At 41.8% G+C, this 18,694-nt stretch overlaps 2 protein-coding genes across 4 annotated transcripts; one reads left to right on the top strand and one right to left on the bottom strand.

The window, feature by feature from the left end:
* Positions 1-2,204: 2,204 nt before the first annotated feature.
* rnft2 (ring finger protein, transmembrane 2) lies at positions 2,205-12,405 on the bottom strand. Its single transcript, XM_076104503.1, has 10 exons — positions 11,888-12,405; positions 11,675-11,752; positions 10,845-11,359; positions 10,676-10,752; positions 9,794-9,894; positions 9,302-9,455; positions 5,275-5,424; positions 3,197-3,262; positions 2,961-3,062; positions 2,205-2,610 (listed from the first exon to the last, which is right to left on the bottom strand). The coding sequence occupies exons 2-10, from the start codon at positions 11,719-11,721 to the stop codon at positions 2,476-2,478; spliced, it is 1,347 nt and encodes a 448-aa protein (XP_075960618.1). The 5' UTR covers positions 11,722-11,752; positions 11,888-12,405; the 3' UTR covers positions 2,205-2,475.
* spring1 (SREBF pathway regulator in golgi 1) lies at positions 12,072-15,198 on the top strand. Of its 3 annotated transcripts, none has more exons than XM_076104500.1 (6): positions 12,087-12,163; positions 12,596-12,727; positions 13,275-13,431; positions 13,528-13,679; positions 13,957-14,070; positions 14,661-15,198. In XM_076104500.1, the coding sequence occupies exons 2-6, from the start codon at positions 12,632-12,634 to the stop codon at positions 14,742-14,744; spliced, it is 603 nt and encodes a 200-aa protein (XP_075960615.1). In that variant the 5' UTR covers positions 12,087-12,163; positions 12,596-12,631; the 3' UTR covers positions 14,745-15,198. The 3 variants fall into 3 exon arrangements, with proteins under 3 accessions (XP_075960614.1, XP_075960615.1, XP_075960616.1); XM_076104501.1 differs by having other exon boundaries at positions 12,091-12,152; XM_076104499.1 differs by having other exon boundaries at positions 12,072-12,727.
* The last annotated feature ends 3,496 nt before the right edge of the window (positions 15,199-18,694 follow it).

The raw sequence follows: 18,694 nt of genomic DNA on the forward strand, positions 1-18,694 counted from the left end.
AGGACCATGCACGAGGAGAGGGCTCACATCATTTGCACTAAAATCGAGGGATGCAGGAGAGTCGGAGGATGCGGTCCATGGTTGGAAAGTGTGCAGCGAGTCCGACAGAGGAAGAAGAGGAGGAGGAGGAGGAGGAAGCGGATTTAAATGAGCGTTTCAGGGTCGTAACTTTGAGTCTGACTAAACTTTGTATGTCATGAAGACTTCCTCAGGCCCGATGCAAATGCACTGAGAGTTTCATAACGAGCTAACTGAACCCCAGCAGCCCTGCAGTCAGCCGGCTGCACGTCCTCCCCCCTTTGCGTCTCTCATCCCAGTTACAAAAACGGTGATGTAATCCTCCCCTGGTACAGTGGAGGGAAAAGCTTACGTATAGGACTCCTTTGAATTTCCACCTCCCACCACGTGAGTGCATTCAAGGCAGAGGGGCTAGACTTGATGTTACCTTTAAATGTATAAGCCTACAATTAGTGCAGCAGTCCTGAAAAAAAAGAAATGCACTGAAATAGACCAGTTTGTGAGCTTCATAATGCACTGTACCTTTTTGCATAAGCTATACTGTAAGTGTAAACATGTGAATACCGAGAGGATGGATGTTTTTTGATAGATGTTTTCTACAGTGTTTAGATGATGTTTACACATTCTCCTGTGCTTTAGCATTATCTGTTGGGGGCAGTGTTAAGCGGCTTTTCGTCAGATACTGGACCTGCGCATCGGAAGTTATGCTGTCAATGCTGTCTGTGATTTCTGGAAATAAGCTTTTTCTGTGATATATCAAGTGTAATGTGAGCAGAATTACTGAAACTGTCTTTTATAAAAGTCTGTGCTATTTATACTTTATTAAATATTTCATATGGATTTTTAGTCGGTAAAGTAATAAAAATCTTTCTGAAATAAATTCTCTGCAGGTGTCTTTACAATGAGACAAGAAATACGCTTGGCAAAATGAGCTCAAAGTGCTTTAATTTCAAACTGAAGACCACACTTGCAATGCACTCTGCATTTAGTGTCTATTATGCAACTCAAGAATGACTATTCGAAAGGAAGTGATTCATAACAACAATATTCATATGGAATAACAATGAAATGATGATTGTAACATGGAAGCTTATCAGACATGAGCTCCCACTCAATGAAAAAGAAATGCAAAGTGACATCCCACTGACTTCAGCATCTGCACCACACTTAATAAGAATCTATAAAATGCTGACTACGGTGCCTTGCTGACACACACCACTAGACGTTCATTACTCAATATCTAAATAACCTTACCGCTTACCAAGAACCTTTTGTTACTGACAGACCTACTGATTTTATTCTTACAATCGTTCTGAGACATTTTGATGTGTTCAAAGTCTTTCAAAATAAATATCGCAAAACTTTAAAACTAAATACCAAATAAAAATGTAATTAATTATAGAATATACAAAAGAAATGTGCCAAATTTACCACAAATTGAGTGAGACTATTTACATTACCACCACACTAAATCAAAGGAACATTCTTTATCGTGTGTAGAGTGTAAAATAAAATGCTGTTTAACATTTGACAATATTGGCTTATTCTACATGCACACAAAAAGGTGACTGATGTCATAACAATATGACAATTGTAAAACGGTTTAAGTTTCTTTTAAGTGATACCACGTTGATAAATTGGTTTGTGCACGTGGCCTCTACCACCAATGTGCTCAACTTGTCTGCACTGAAAGTAATGTGATCAACAAATCTTTCTGCTCTGGGGTCTCATTTATAACCGGGGCGTACGCACAAAAAGGGGCCTGAAAGAGGTGAACTTCACTTCCCACGCAGAAGTTGTGATCTATAAAAACAAACTTGACGGGAGAATGTGTGCACCTGTACAGAAACTCTGACCCACAAACATTTTGGAGACACAGGGAAACTGCCGACGTAGATGGTGAGGTGGTGATTTGAAGCCGGAATGTAGATATTAAATCTGAGAGGCATCATTATACGTATAATGATTTCACTTCATATCACACGTTACTTTGCAGAACAGAGCATCAACAGTTTAATAATGTGCATATATCGCCAAGTACGATCTTAGTTTTTGTGTTTACAATCGCTGCAGTTAACACGACTCGAGTGATTAATGTATGGTTTATTCCATAGGGACAGATACAGCATACTGTACACAGACAAACTGAAAACAGCTATCTGATGCAGGTACCCCCCCCCCCCCCCCCCCCCCCAAGATAATTTTTTGGAATATGTGCATTTCCTCCTTTGAATGTACGCAAACATTTAATGGAGATCCTGCGCAGTGTTTTATAAATGAGACCCCCTGGTCTTTAGAAATTATTCTAAAATTAAAGTCCCCAGTGTGTTACTATGCTTACCCTGATTTAAAGAGTTACCGCACTAAGATAAACAGCGAAAGATGACACACCATTGTCTAACTCGCAATACAGCACAATCCCGTCTTCCCAGGGGGCACATGATGCGTGTTCGGAGCTCAGTAGATCTGGAAGTGAGCCGAGGTGGTGCCGTCCTTCCAGCATCGCAGGGTCTCAATGACGGTGGAGCGACACAGCGGACACGTTCTCTCCCGGTCGAACCACAAGCACAGGCACTCCTCGCAGAACACGTGCTGCAGAGGAACAGAACGCACACGCGACATTTCTTATAGCTAACGTATGTCTCTAAATAAATACATCTCTTTAAATCTCATTACAGCCCTGAATGTTGTTATCTACAGAGGGCAACACTGTTAAAATGGTCGTTTTCTTTCCCGTTTATATCTAAAGAGCAACTTAAAACCAGCTGAAAGCACCTGTTTTTATGAACTTCTGGTGCATTAACTTCTCACCTTTCTCCATTGACACTGAATTGTTCCAGCTGCAACTTAGCACACTTCTGTCCACACCCAACCTCACCCATGGGTGATGCTGGCTGTGGTCAGAGGTTCAGCAGTCTCCGACTACTTCACAGAGTCCTTACCTGACAGAGAAGGGCGATGGGGTCTCTGAAATCCGCCTGACAAATGGCACAGACATCGCCCGCCTCGCTGCACTGCTGACCGCCTGCCCTCACTCCATAACTCTGGATGAGACAGAAAAGAGGGAAATTTAAACTCCCCTAGATTTATTTAAATCTCAAAGCAAAAAACACAAAGTTGAGCATATCTCTGTGTGTTTACTGATATGTGAAAAGGATAAAAATTGTTTGAATCTCACCTGAGCGCTGCAGAGCATGACCAAGGCCTTGCGGATGGCAGACACTCGTCCACAGATGTCAAAGGACTGCAAAACAATAAAGAAGCACGATCAGATTTTTATAAAAAACAACAACTGCCCAGAAGCCCTCCTATTTTTAATCATATTATTCACTTATTGCATTGTATTTAAGTTGAATAATTGTAATTGTTTTATTGATCTAATTTGTATTTCACTGTTTTACTACTATTACCGTGATCATAGCTTTTAATTATATTTTATTACATTTTGATCATTTTATTGTCTCGCGTCTAATGGTCTCAAATTGTTTAATTGCTGAATTGCTTTCGTCTTTTCTGTTGGTGTCAGCAGCCACACTTGTTCAGTCTTGGCTCGTCTGTCATCTGTGAAGCACTTTGAACTGCACTGACCTGAACAAGTTAGCACTTTCTCCAGAGCAACTCAGCAAAGTAACATCTCTAATCTCTAGGATTTTATTCAACATAAAGCGATACTCTGCTTCTACTGGTTATGCATTTTAACATTTTTCTCTAAACTCTATCGTACCGTTATCCTGTGTGACACAAACAGCATGACAACGGTGAATCAACCACTGATGCACATCGGCATACTCTAATATTGACACACTGCTAACATTGCCTTATCTTGGAAAACACCAGAGTGCTGCACCTCAGCACACACACACACACACACACACACACACACACACACACACACACCCCCAGGAAACTGTCCACCCAGTTCAGCTGAACAAGCCCATCATCCACAGCTACATCTGCTGAGTCACTGGTGTATTAAAAGAAGTCTCGACTATAATTGTCAACACACTCTACGGACCACATGACGGTGACAACCTCAAACAATTCATCACGCCGTCATTCGGCGTTTCATTCATGCAACAACTAGTTTCACTATTTCAGCTTCCCATTGCGATGTCGTGACAGACTGGAATCTGACCCATGGCTCTAAAGATCTCCTTCTCCGAAAGTCTTTTTAAGTTCCCTTATGCCTCTGCTCAGTGACTGGCCTTGCTGTGACCTAAGGTTTCTCTTTCAGTTTTAAAATCCAGGCCCAAATATCTTTCCAATCCAGGGGAAGAATAACATTGAAGATGATTTCTAATCATTTTGGTGAGCTAACTTTTCATCAAGCCTCCCTCTCAAGTCATTTCCCTCTTTTTCTCTGGATCCCCATTCACTTTGTGGATCCCCAACAGATGAATCAAAAATGTTCCTGATGACCCCCTTCAGTTATACTCCATCACTACAACATTTGTTTTACATGTACGCAGTCTGGACCAAAGTGGTGGACCGACCGCCCGCCCGTCTAACTGACGCTGCCATTTCTACAGCCTCACTTCTAGAGTGGCTAAAAATCAGAGGCTCATCTAATTCCTCCTCCCCTAGAGGAGGAACCCTTTTCCTTTTTAACACCCCACGAACTCTACTCTAGTACCACCCAGGAGCCGAAACATTTACTGTGCACACAACATATCACATAAATCTTATTGTATGAATCATAGATCTATCATAAATAGTGTTGCTATGAGACTTCCTGAAAATATTCATACTCCCAAACTGGGAGAACGCAAAGATTATAATCGAGAAAATAATCGACATTATCTAGAAAATAATCAGCCTATTAATCGATAATGAAAATACATGTTTGTTGCAGCCTTTATCACCTCTTGTCTTCCACCACCATCACTATAGACCTGAGCTCCAGTAAGTCTCTAAGAGTAACAATATTATCATGATTTTGATTATTCTAAAAATAATAATATAATACTTTCCTTAATGTGGGCTGTAAAGAACAATGTAAGCTCTAGAAAAGTGCTCAAGGGGTTTTAGTATTTAAGTAGCAATGTTCATATTTTAGGCAGCTTCACTTGCTTCTATTTTTCTATGCTGAGCTCTTTTCTTCACAGGAGTTTGTCCTCCATCTGTTGTCGGCCCTTGAACGTCTTATTAATTAATTCTGATGCAGGAATTGAATTGTGTGCAGTCTATATTTAATTTATATAAGTTGGAACACTATATTGATCTTTGCTAGATGCTTTGCTACCGGGCACAGATTACCTTGCAGAGGCTGTAGATGATGATGAGTGTGGCTCCCAGGAAGTAGCTGTTGGACGGGTCTTCTCCCATGATGTACTTGTACCACAGCTGGATGGGCACCAGGGCCCGAAACAGCTGGCTCAGCTCCTCTATCAGCAGGTAGAACTTACCCTAGATAAACACACACAAATTAGAAAGTAGAACAGTAGAGGAGGCCTCTCTTGGCGCTTCTATCCAACTTTTTTTTTTTGAAGTGCATTCAACTTGCATTGGAGGAGCGACGCCTGCTAGAAGAAGTCTGATTGTATAGAAGTCTGTGAGAAAATGACACTACTTCTCACTTGATTTATTACCTCAGTAAACATTGTAAACACATGTATGGTCTCAATCGCTAGTTTCAAGAATTCTTCATGGAGTAAATTATGGTCCCATTTAGAGTAAATAGACAATAAAGCAGGGTAAGCTTTAGGGCGGGGCTACCTTGTGATTGACAGGTCGCTACCACGGCGTTGTCCGGTCTGGGAGTTGTTCATGTTTTCGTCTTAGAACTTTAACCTTTTTCAGTGTGTTTTTAGTTCACAAAAAGGTCAATTGTCATTTTTTTGGTCTCCTGAAAATGTCTTATTCAGAGTTCGATTGTAGCTCCAACCTCTCATGTCACTTCTGGTTGCAAGTCGAGGCTTCAAACCCGTAGTCCACAAACCAATAGGTGACATCACGGTGATGAGGTCCACTTCTTATATGCAGACGATGGTCCAGTAGATGGCAGGGACTGGGAATGTGCCCACCTAATATTTTTATTTTTAAACTGGCAGTGCCTTTGAAAAAAAAAACATCAAAAACAAAGGCGACCTTTTTAAGGCTTAACCAAAGTTTGACTGAATGAAAAAATACTAAAATCGAGACAATATGTATTCTTCCTTTGATCCACTCTTTTACTGTCCAAAAAGCGGAAAAGAGCTGAACAGCTTCGAGGCACTCTTCTATCTAGTCAAGAGCAGTGCGGTATTAAAAGCTTAAAACAGCAGGCCTCCAGCCCAAACATGGCTGCTGTCCAGAGCTCCGCAGTTTCACAGCAGTACAGGCAATTTCCCCACACTGCAAGGGAAACTGGCAGCGGCTCCTTCCACCTGCTACCCAATGCCCACATTAAACCCAGCCCTACGGGGGCTTGCTAGCTGCCTTTAAAAAAGGACCCCTTCCCTAAATAATCACGAAGAACAAATTGAACTTCTGACTGCTACAAAGTGCATTAAGTGAATTGGGTACGGTTAAAAACAGAGGGGACCAAAATGGAGGCAAACTTGATTCCCTAATGGCCCCTGTGGCATCCCAGCTTGCATAATGACTTCCTGGATGTTCGCTGACAAAGATTGATGACTGTGGGTAAAGAGCCACAAGCAGCCAGGTTGGTCGGGGAGGAAGGCCTCTGCTAGTGGCTAATTCATCTTCCTTATTGTCCCCTCAGCCTCGTATCCCACAGTGCCCATCACGCCCACGCACAAACTGTCAAATCTTAAGTTTGGACAGAAGCCAAGGAGTTTGAGTAAGCTCCACTGCAGGCCTTGTTCGAGTGGTTTCCTCCTTTCTGGTTATATTACATCGTCTGATCTCTTTATCCACTCCATAACTACACACAGAAACAGACACACAACTTTACTTTCTAATCTACGAGGCCGTTATTATTACATTGCTATCTATTAAATCTGCGGGTAAGTGGGTGGGGCTTAAAATGTGGTTATAATCTTCTTTTTCTTTGCCGTCTTTGTTTTCACACTGCTACGCGTGTTGCTGCTTTACAGCCACCGACTGCTGATCAGTGGAACCAACAGCACGATGTTGGTGGGGACACACACACACACACACACACACACACACACAAGTAAAATCATTGTAACATGGCACTGCTAGGTTTCAAAAACTCCACAGGTTACTTTAAAGTTTTGGGGTTTCAGTTGGTACCCATTGTGACTTTGTCCTTTTCTCCACCCTGCACGAAGTTATTCCTCTATGTATTCCAAACAAATCAATACAATATGATAATGTTAGAATGAAATTTGACTTTAATAATAAAATGAATCAATTCAGTAGGTTATCAAGCAAAAATGCCACACATTGCTGCTTCTCTGTTCTCTGTGTTTTATATTGTTTTTAAACAATTAGATATGTGGGCTTTAAGACGTCACCTTAAACCTTTGGAGTAATGGTCATATTTTACTTTAAGACCTGTATGAACAATGAAGTCAATTAATATCAATAATAATATTAACATAATTCATCAGTTTAAAAGAAAGAATAGTTACTCGCCCTACTTAACTTGTGACTCATGCTCCTGTTGAACAGCCGCAGAAAGTCTTCAACATTAAATCTTGCTCGAGGCAAACAGAGCAGACAAGTGGAGCAGCACCAACAGAGCAAAAAATAAACCACAGATCGATGTTACGACCACCAAATTTAGGAAGCAGGAGACTCAGAGACACCTCGTAAACAAGAAGGAAAACACTCACAGCAGCACACAATGAATAAGATTCATGCACAAGCAGGAAGACACGAGCCCTTCCTCGTCATGGAACTTCTGTATGCGCTGACGCTGGTGATTATGTCGGATCATTAGTGCATCCGCGTTTGTTCTGCAGTAACGAAGCAGACGGGCTGATTATGTGACTTTATGGAGTTCAGAATAGACGGGACTGTTCGGCCGTCACAGTCCTAGTGATGATACAATCTGGGATTCGCTAAGATCCTCAACATGTGTCCCTTAAAGCTGTAAAATTATGTACGTGGGTGTAGTATATCTGTGTGTGTGTGTGTGTGTGTGTGTGTGTGTGTGTAGGGTACAGGTAATGGTCCAGCTCCAGGGAGGGATGACCTCACCCGTGCAATCCCCTCGAGGGCAAATGAGCTCAGTTGTTGGCTGTCGTGGTTCCGATAGGCCTGTAGGTCTGTTTATCAGTGGAAAATGTAATCCTAATACTCCCCTCTACTCCCCTCCTCCCCTCTATCCAACACACAAACACACGCACGCGGAATATGAGCTGCACCTGTATGAAAATCAGAGTCTATCTGTGTGTGTGTGTGTGTGTGTGTGTGTGTGCAGTCATAGTCAGTTGCCTCAGGCCAGACTAACCACGCACACAGACCTTATGAATACAAAGCAGTTTCACACTGTGACCCTTCAGCACTTTCTACACTCAGCGGAGTATTGCATCATAGTTTAGCTGATTTCTTTTTTTAATATTGTCTACCAAGTTCCTCAACTTTGTCAGTGAACTTCCTGTAACTCAATCATTGTTTGTACCGTGTTATGGATAAGCTAAACATGAATATGGCAGTCTATTCATTGACACTCAGATTAGATGCCTTTTAAGTGCGTCATACAAGGTTTGCTTGGTCGGTCTATACGCTCACTAATGTGTTTAAAAGGACAAATACACTCCTACATGCTCTTATGCTGTTACGGCTTTTGCTGAGAAGCAGCTGCAAGAAGTCGAAGAATTCAAAACCTTAAGGTTAAAAGTTAGCCTCATTCTTTATTTGGGCCTTTGTTTGCTGTCAACTGATCAAATGCACAAAAGGTTTGCCATAAAGTGGTTATAGGGCAAAAAGCTGCAAGCATTTATTGCAGTTTAAGCAAATGTCAAATGCACATAATGAGGGCTGCAATTAAGAAATAAATAATAAAAATAATCTTTAAAATGTCTATAAAATGGCAGAAAATACTTGCTACATGTTTACAGAGCACACGGTTGTGTCTTGTCAGACTGTTACAACCTACAACAGAAATTCTGATAGAAAATAAAGGAAAGTCTCAAATCCTCTCATTAGAGGGGCTGGAACCAGATCACTTGTTTTGCTTTTTTGCTTGAACAACTCAAAAAAAATACGAACTTCAGCACTTCAAAATGCCATTATAACTGCAAATTTACAGTTAAAGTTTCTAGTAATGACTTATGGATATAATGTAAACTGTGTCCCATGAAGAAGATGTAAGAATAATTCACATTTTCTGTAGATCTAAGGGTCAGAGGAATCAATGTGGATGTCTTACCCTGGATTTGAAGGCCAGGAGAATCTTGGGCAAGAAGAGGACAAAGCATTTCAGGCCGATGGTGAAGTACTTAAGGACAAAGTCGGTGATGCCCACAGCCCAGATCAGATCGAAGAAGTCAAAGCTGTTGAGGTTGGGCCTGGCAAATATGAGGCTAGAAGAAAAAGAAAACAGGTAGATGAGTTGTTAATGGGAGGTCTGGTGGTTTCACACAGCATGGAAGAATGACAAGCAACAGAAAGGCAAATGTTTAACATAACTCAAGAAAACGCTCTGGAAACCAAAACATGAAATAAACACAAAATACTCACAGGACAAGACCAGACAAGAACAGGAACGTTCCCTAAAGGAAATGGAAGTCAAAATGAAATGGCTTACACAACACAAGAAGAATGGGAAAACATAAAACGTATCAAAAAAAATCAAAAACATAAGATGGCAGGCGTAGAAAAAAAACACAAAGCTACTGTTAAATACCTGCGTGTACACTACCTGTTCTGCAGCTCCTCTTGACTGAACGTGTAGTAGAGATACACTATATTCCCTGCAAGGAACCCGATGATCCAAAGAGCAACAAATACAGAACGTTCCGCCTGGCAACATAGAAGAGAAACTCACAATACATTTCTTAAAATATAAAATTGTAAATCAACACTTGCAATAATGTCACACATTCTTATTACATTGCGGTGCGTTATTAGTCCGTCTAACAGTGAGCTTGTGTGTACGCGCTCTCGTGTATTTGCCAAGAACGCTCTGGGGCGTTTCATTTTTCACTTCAGTTTTTGGTTGCATTTTTTGTAATTTAGTTACTGTAGTTTATCTTGAGTCAATCCAATGTACACCATCCCGCTGCTGTAAATACTCACTAGAGCACCCAATGTGCATTCATCCATGGCTGAAAATAGTCCCCAACAAGTGCACTATCAACTCCTGTTTGAGTAATGTTTGATAAAAACCAAAGTGCCCTGTTTTAGAAGGATACTCTGCCTTTACTAAAAAGGAAACTACACCTACGAGCCACTTAAAAAAAGACAAAAACTAACCCTCAAGGTGTTCCTGAGATATCGTATTCACGAGAATTACACAGACTACTGATCGTCACCTTCGACCACCAAATTCTAATCAGTTCACCCTTGAGTGCAAGTGGACTTTTGTGCGAAATTTAAAGAAAGTCCTTTTCTGCTTTCTTAGGATATTACAACAATGGACGGACGAACAACCCGAAAACATTGTTGTCGGGGCAGCGGCATAAACATATGAAATAACACCAGCCTTATCCTTTAATATCGGCATGTGCTTAGCCTGACTTTGATCTCAGACTATGTATGTCTCAGTATTTAAACTAACATTTGAAAAGATGAGATGTTTTACCCGTAATGACACTTGGTGCCTAAACGTGGAATTGGCATAGGCGAATGTGCTGGCCATGCCCACACACACAGCAATACCTGCAGGAGAGAAGTGCAACATCATCACTAAACCACACCTTATGACTCTGTGATGCAAGTAGCGTATTATCTGACACCGTTAGCAGCACTACCTAGCTTATGCTGGAAGCAGACTTTAGCCAGCAGAATGAGGATGAAGGGGAAGCCTCTCTGCAGCCATGTGACTACTGCCTTCAGCTCAGACAGGGCTGGGGCCGGGGTGGACGGGTCTTCCTGGGCCTCCTCCCTGGAGCTGTGCCTCTCTGAGCCGCCCGCCGTAGCGGCCTGCTGGAGCAGAGAGGAGGTCCTGTGCTGCAGGGCCTGGTGGTGGAAGTGGTGGTGGTGGTGATGGTGGTGCGGGGGCGGCCGAGGGAGAAAGGGTCCGCCCTCCGTGCGGTGGGGGCCTCCTTCTTCTCTGGACGATGCAGTCATCTGGATAAAAACTTCAGGGGGAGAGCCCAGGACTAAGCCGGCTGCCTGGAATTGGGCAGAGGAGACAGAGCCGGAGGGGACGCCCACCAGGCCGGAGAAGATCTGCTGGGGTGAAGCGGGAGAGTCGGGCTTCAGGCAGTCAAACACACCACCCTCATCTAGGCTGCTCTCTGATCCCAGAGTTTGGCTTCGGCTCCTGAGTGAGGATACAAAAAACATCTTAAGCCTAGACAATGGCTATGCTTCATTTTACATATCCTGTATAGTAAAATTCCTCTCTGAGGTTGTGCAGAAGAGTCAAGTTCTTTATGGATCTGGCTTTTAAATATTGCAATTAAACATTGGTTTGGCCCAAGCACAGGCAAATAATTGATTACTGCAGGGAGATGGTAGACATCTATGGTATCACTAGACAATGAAAGACAGGCTGTATGCATGTAGACAGGGGGGGTCCACATACATTTGGCACAAACAAAGGGCTTGTGCTGCTCCTGAGAGCTATTCTTCTCACCTTTCAGGGGGCATGCCATCCGTGTTGCTGCTGTGTCTCCTCTGCATGGCATACCGCTCACCACCACATGGTCCAGCCCTGCAAAAATGCAAATCAACAGATTCTGACTGACAGAGAGAGGCCGGTGCTATGCTCGTTTCCTCAGCTATTCTGCCTTTGAGTGCGTTTTTATTCGTTAGACAGTAAGCTGAACAACATTGCAGACGACTTTACCTGAGTAAGTTCTGTGAATTGCCCCGCAGTTCTTGGCATATTTAGTGTCAGGTTTAGCTTTAGTGTCAGGTTTAGCTAGGTTGTTGATGCTGCAGCAGAGAAGATGCTCCGACAGTGCAGCTCTAAAGACTTCCTGTAGTGCGTCATCGACGTCCTCGTATCCACCAATCAGCGTCCTCCTTCCCACCACACCACATCCGTGTTGGAAAATTTGTTTTGCAGATGGTGGATGTCAAGACGTCGCTGGATAAACACAACAGTGGCTGTTCGTTAGACGTAACGTCGGACGATACACAGCTGTGTTCTTTAAAATAATAGGCTGCCTCATAATATATTGTTTATTGGCATCATTGTGTAGCTTATCTAAAAGAGAAAGCTAATGCTAACGACAGCTAGCTAGCAGGCTAACAAAGCAGGCTTTTATGATGAAGCACAGTTAACTAGCTTACGTGCACACCAGTTAACTGTTTTTTATCAGAGCTTTATTCATATTTACAGCTATCTGTTATCCGTCAGCATCTCAAACCTGCAACATGGGTTAGCTATTGTCTTGTTGGTAATGCTAACTGTAACGTTATTTATCACAGTTGTCAGTTAAAGCTAGTTAACGTCAGTTTGCAGAGCCGTTTTTTGTGCGAGTCATCACGTCGTTACAGTCTTGACAAATAACGTCAGTCAGGGAATTGATACCCCCCTCTCCCTCTGGAGGTTTGATGTGTTGGACCGACCCTGGAAAGCCATGCTATGATGGTGCTACGGCGGTTACTGAGGAAGCGCTGGGTGCTGGGAGTTGTCTTCGGACTGTCTCTCATCTACTTTCTCACCAGCACGCTCAAACAGGTACACAAACTCACACTGCACTAAATGGTAGTATCTTCTGCAGCAGTACATTAATACTAAATCTAAGAAGTAACCTGACGGGGATGTCTGTTTTTGATGCAAAATTCCTGCAAACCCAACTCAAAATGTTGTCCGCAATGGCTTTAATACATGAGATACCTCCAAATAAATGGTACTGCAAGATCAATCTATTTGGGGTTCAGTGTCTTGAGGACACAGAGGACAATTCAACATGTGGACGGTCTATCTACTGAACCATTGTGTCACAATTTCTTACAGCCCAACCTAACATTTAGGTTACTTGTTTTTCAATAATCTAAAACCCAAATATATTCAGTTTACTCATACAGATAACAAAAAAAAAATGTAACTAGTAAATTCTCTGCATGTTTGCTTAAAAGATTACTAGATTATATTGCCGACCATTTTATTTCTCCACTCTTGATCTCACTTTATATCTCATCATATTGTCTGACCCGCTTCTGAACTTTGTCGAGTTTTTTTCTCTGACCGCATTTCATGGCCTTCCCCTGTGTGAATTGTGCAGGAGGAGCGGACCATACGGGACCGCACGCTCTTAGAGGTTAGAGATTCAGACCATCGCATCCCCTGGAAAGTGCGTTTCAACCTGGGCAACAGCAGCCGGCAGATCACTCAGTGCAGGAACTCCATCCAGGGCAAGACGCTGCTCACAGACGAACTTGGTGAGCAGTGCAGCCGTTACTCACCACCATACAGTGATGATAGCACGGCAGCTCCTCTAATCAATGCATGTTCTCCTCCGTGTTAATGTTTTACAGGTTACGTCTGCGAGAGAAACGACTTGCTGGTTAACGGCTGCTGTAACGTCAACGCTCCCAGCTCCAGACAGTACATTTGTAAAAGCTGCCTGGCCAACGGCTGCTGTAGCATCTATGAGTATTGCGTGTCTTGCTGCCTCCAGCCCGATAAGGTAATCTGTCACATCAAGGATGTTCGGGGTCGTGGGGCGTTACTGTCATCTAGAAAGTAATGTGTCTACATGCTGCATGCATGCATTTTATATGAATGAACAATCCTGAAATGCAAGAATTCAGATGCTAGATCTTTTAAAAGTTGAATATTGAGTTTGCCTTTTAAACACAGCAGTGACCGCGAGGGGAAGAAAGAACCGGTTGAGCAGATTGGAATCTGTGCTTGTGTGTTTTACACACACGCTCACTCTCTCTTATCTGTGAACTCTTCCTCAGCAACTTCTCCTTGAGCGCTTCCTGAATCGTGCAGCGGAAGGTTTCCAGAACCTCTTCACCGCTGTGGAGGATCATTTTGAGCTGTGCCTGGCCAAGTGTCGGACCTCTTCTCAAGTGAGTTACGAGATAAGCGAACGTGAAAACGTTCAAACTCTGACAGAACACAATCCTATCTTCATGAATACAGAGTCAGTCTGAAACGCTAGTGTAGTCATTTTGAAAGCATGATATTCATCTGTCTATTCTTTGGACAGTCAAAGTTAGACAGAAGATGCACTTTGATGAATGTTTCACTATGATTCATTGCTATTGTCTCATCAATTTCCTACACGTAAAAAAATGGCAACAACAAATTTTGTCTGTTCTCTTTATGAATATGATTATATTTGTTCACATTCATTCTGCCCCGGCTTTGATCTTTGCTCTTCCTAATATTAAATGTTTACACATTTTAGAATGTATCTTTTGCAAGTTTGTTAGTTGCCGTCAATAAGAGCATCAGACAAATTCCTAAAATCAGCATTTTATGGTTTCTGGAGCTGAATGAATGTTTACATTTTATTACCACGCATAAACATTCAAATGCTCTGTTGTTTTAGGAGACAAAAGTTTCACGCTCAATTTTAACCTATTGAATGGGTTCATTCAGCAGCAGAAGTTACTTCAATATATGAACATGTTTATTCTTTTTCCTCCTCGTGCAGAGTGTTCAACATGAGAACACCTACCGAAACCCTCAAGCAAAGTACTGCTACGGAGAGAGTCCTCCAGAGCTCCTTCCTGTGTGAGCATTTCGACTTCCCTCTCGGGTTTAGGAAGAGTTCTAACAGCAGCGGGTCAATACAAGCGTCCCTGTTCGGACCCCTAAAGGTGCTTGGAGAGGAGACTCTGCAAAGGAACCGCTGTCTTGGACAATTTTGCATTATAGAGGCAAAGAGATGGAGACGTCTAAGACCAACCTGAAAATGGACAAAATCTGTGATTATTTACACTTCATAAGTGCATCGAACGCTCCATACATTCATCCGTGATGATCATCAGGTCTACGTAGCAGGCAGCTCATCCATCAGGACTCGCCTCAAACCGGTTCATGTCATAAAATAGGCTTCATTTTTAGAAGAACGTAACAGCTGTTTCATGTTTGTTTTTTTTATATATTAAATACAGCAAAGAATGTGTCATTACTTCAGTGTGTAGTGCATGCATATGAAACTATTTAATAAAAGTCACTGTGAAATGAAATGGGGTTTCTATTTTATAAATGGTGACAATTAAAATGTATTTGATCATACCTTTTTAAAAGTTTATGAAGTGTTGCGTTACAGGTGAAGAGCAGTTCAACACTGGATAATGTGTGTAGTTAAGGGTGGTATACGTAAGCATGCTGAACATTCTGTATTTTAAAATGTGTTGATAAAACTTGTGGGTTTAATGTGCACGATACAATGGAAAGTAGCAGCACGCACAGCTCCACATCTTGTATTGAGTGCACGGCAGTGCCAAGGCTCAAGGAAACAAAACACCAGCGCTCAGATAATCGGTCTCATTTAAAACTGAACGTGTTTCAGCTACACTAAGCAGTTTTACCCACTATAAAAAAAGGCTTTATCGGTGAGGGCCGGCGTTTTGTTTCTTTGTGCTTGAGAAAAGGGAACAGGACCGTATGATCTAGCTTTCATTTTATTTGCCAAAAAATTGCATTACATTTATAGAACAAATAGAAGGTACAGACAAAGCTGTTTTGTGTTGAAATAAAAAAAATAGAATTTAAGAATCTCCACAACAGTGGTAGGAAAGTATATCAAATTGTTCTCTCAATTATGTAAAATATGTGGACCATTGCTGATGATATTCTATATCCGACGCGTTTGAAGCTCATTCAGAACCACGAAACATTGGAACTTCTAATTGAATATTAATTGATCGCTTAATTTGAGGAGGACAGGGCCCACATTAATCTTTGTTACAGTGTTTTTGTCCTCTTGCATTGCTTTGATGGGACTTTGACAGACTTATCTGCCTCACCGTGCTCTGTCCATCTGTCCACAAATTGCAATACAGTGATTGGAGTCCAAACCGGTGGCTCTCTGTAGGTGATTCTTATCAGCTTCTCTTTCTACCTCAGGCAACGTAGCCTGTTCACAAGGGATAGATGGCCAGAGCATAACAATTAATCATTGTGAAGGCCGAGAAAACAAACCGTCGTAATTAGAAAACGTATTAGAGCCCCTTTTAATTTGCCTCTTTGGCAAGTTGATTAATTACGGTCACATGGGAACGATGTCAGTTGCTGAGTTTATTTGAACAAAGCCATTTATTTTATAGCTTTTTAAAGGAATAGTTTGACATTTTGGGAAACACTAAAATGTTGCGACCTTGCTGAGAGTTTGATGCGAACATTGATTCTGCTCTTCACTGATCCTCTCATCCAACTTTCAGCAAGAAAGCAAATATGCCAACTTTACAAAATGTCATACTACTTCTGTAAACAGTTGAAAAATAGCTAAAATCGTGACTTTATCATTTATTTTATCTACCTAAAGGTGCATTGTGTAGGATTTAGCGGTATCTAGCGGTGAACTGAAACTTCTCCTGTGTGCCAAGCGTGTAGGAGAACTACAGCAGCTGACATGAAAAAAATGAAAACAGCACTGGTCCTTTCTCGAGCCAGTATTTAGTTTGTCCGTTCTGGGCTACTGTAGAAACATGGCCGCCGACTCCGCAAAGAGAACCCGCCTCTTTTATTAATGACTCATTCTAAGGTACCGAAAACACAGCGATTCTTATTTTCAAGTGATTATACTTTAAAAACAACATACATTATATAACATCATATTCCTCCATTTATTTAAAAATAGTATGAAAAGTGAGACAGACATTTGTTTCAAATGTGCCAAATGCATTACAAATAAGCATCAACAAATCCTTCACCATTTAAAAAAAAGCTGCCATAAACTGTAACCTTGCCTCCTTACAAACTGATTACAAGAGGTATCCACTCCCCTCCAAGTACTTCTGAAGTGTCGCCTCAGAAGCTTTACGTTTTATTTTATTCTTCCCTTTGATCTTGGAAATTCGGACCCCAGACTTATGCTCCAGCCAGTCCAGATAGACCGTGGCTGTCTTCAACAGAGTGTGACTCCACTGCTTCTTCTCAAACACATGCTTGGGCATTTTGGGTGGAGGGGGCTTCGGGGAGCATTCCCCACTGAGGATATGCTTCACACACACTGCAAGTATTTTGACCTTAGAGATGGTGTTCTTGAGCTCCTCGTGAAGTGAAACATCTTTGGGATTGAGGTTGTCCCTCTGGTCCTCCAGGACTTCCTTCAGGCCTTGAGCCATGAAGAGGAGGCTGCACTGAACTTTTGGCCCATCGAGAGGAGAGTTCTGGTGGACCTCGAGCTCAGGGAAGCCAGGGGACCAAGTGCCCAGGTGCTCCCCATTGGCGTTGTCCTGGAAGAGAAGACCAACAGTGACTTTAGTTGGAATATTTATGTTAATCATCTCATGAAATATAAAGTCTGCAATCTCTCTGTATCGCAAATGTTCCACCAAACTCTTAAACTATCCGTCTCAGCATGGATCTACACCACACCCACTCAAGAAATGTGTCTGTAGATTAAAAGATATGCTTTCAATAGATAGCATTACTTCCTTAACAAAAAAGTCATTAACAAAAAGACAAATGTTGGAGATCATATCATATGTCAGACACCCTCAAATGAGCTCCGCCAACTATATCATAAATAGTCTAGGAAAGTAACTCTGTACACTTACTCAAGTACACCATGTTGTACTTTTACTTCATTATTTGACATGTATCTTTACAGCTATAGTTACTAGTTACTTTCAAAATAAAAATGTTCACAGCACCACCCTGTTATGGTGGTTAAAGCGATGCATCTCTATGACATTTCAAGTAACATTTAACAATTCACCTCCACCAACTGCAACATTAAAACGCTGCCTGCATTGCACTGCATCAGTTGAAGTATTTCAACAGTATGATAACTCTATATGCTCTTTTGACACTGGGTGATTTGTAGCTATTTTGAACATCTTGTACTTTTGATACTTGAAAATTGTTTACCCGTAATATTTCCGTACTTATATTTTTTTAATGCAAAATATGTATACATTGTGACATTGCTACTTTTGTTTAAGCAAAGGTATTATGTTACTTACAAAACTTTTCAAGCTTTCTTCAACTAGACTTCTGGTGAGGGCCGTCAGCTCCTTCAGATTGCATGAAACACCAGCAGCATGTTTCTGTGGTGCAGGTCCTGCATCCAAGCTTTGAATCAGAATCACCATCCAGGCGCACGCCACTGTCAGAAATCCTGCAAATGCAAGTGAACGACATTCTAAATCCACCCCCGTAATTCTGAAAGACACACCTTAGTTAATGAATGAAGAAAGTTTGTGCCAACGCATACTGTACCTGCTCTGTATTTCATTCCGACTCCGCTCAAGTTTTCAAATATGACAAGGACTGTTTCCTATAGCGATGATGATCTCTTTTTATACTTGCAAGCCTCTCGAAGTTGACGTGTGAAAGCAGGTCTGAAGATAAATTTCCCCTATCTCTATCTCTATCTAAGCCATATCCTTTGGTGAAAAAAAAAAAAGTAAAAGCAGCATATACCCAAGACTGGGTTCTTTTGACAAGTCAACACCTTTCTGTCACTTCCACTTAAGGAAATGCTGCAGATCACTGATGGAGATGATTTGTATT

Source organism: Anarhichas minor, unplaced genomic scaffold (assembly GCF_050575085.1).
Source record: "Anarhichas minor isolate MPS153535 unplaced genomic scaffold, ASM5057508v1 ptg000030l, whole genome shotgun sequence".
In the NCBI taxonomy this organism is placed as follows: Eukaryota; Metazoa; Chordata; class Actinopteri; order Perciformes; family Anarhichadidae; genus Anarhichas; species Anarhichas minor.

What these genes read in the sequence shown, in the direction of transcription:
- rnft2 (XM_076104503.1), bottom strand. Translation starts at nt 11,721, where the DNA reads ATGCAGAGGAGACACAGCAGCAACACGGATGGCATGCCCCCTGAAAG. An exon ending in CTGCTTCCAGCATAAGCTAG is followed by an intron (nt 10,753 to 10,844) that starts GTAGTGCTGCTA and finishes TCTCTCCTGCAG; the next exon opens with GTATTGCTGTGTGTGTGGGC. An exon ending in TCATGCTCTGCAGCGCTCAG is followed by an intron (nt 3,063 to 3,196) that starts GTGAGATTCAAA and finishes TGTCTCATCCAG; the next exon opens with AGTTATGGAGTGAGGGCAGG.
- spring1 (XM_076104499.1), top strand. Translation starts at nt 12,632, where the DNA reads ATGATGGTGCTACGGCGGTTACTGAGGAAGCGCTGGGTGCTGGGAGTT. An exon ending in TCACCAGCACGCTCAAACAG is followed by an intron (nt 12,728 to 13,274) that starts GTACACAAACTC and finishes TGAATTGTGCAG; the next exon opens with GAGGAGCGGACCATACGGGA. An exon ending in GCTGCCTCCAGCCCGATAAG is followed by an intron (nt 13,680 to 13,956) that starts GTAATCTGTCAC and finishes ACTCTTCCTCAG; the next exon opens with CAACTTCTCCTTGAGCGCTT.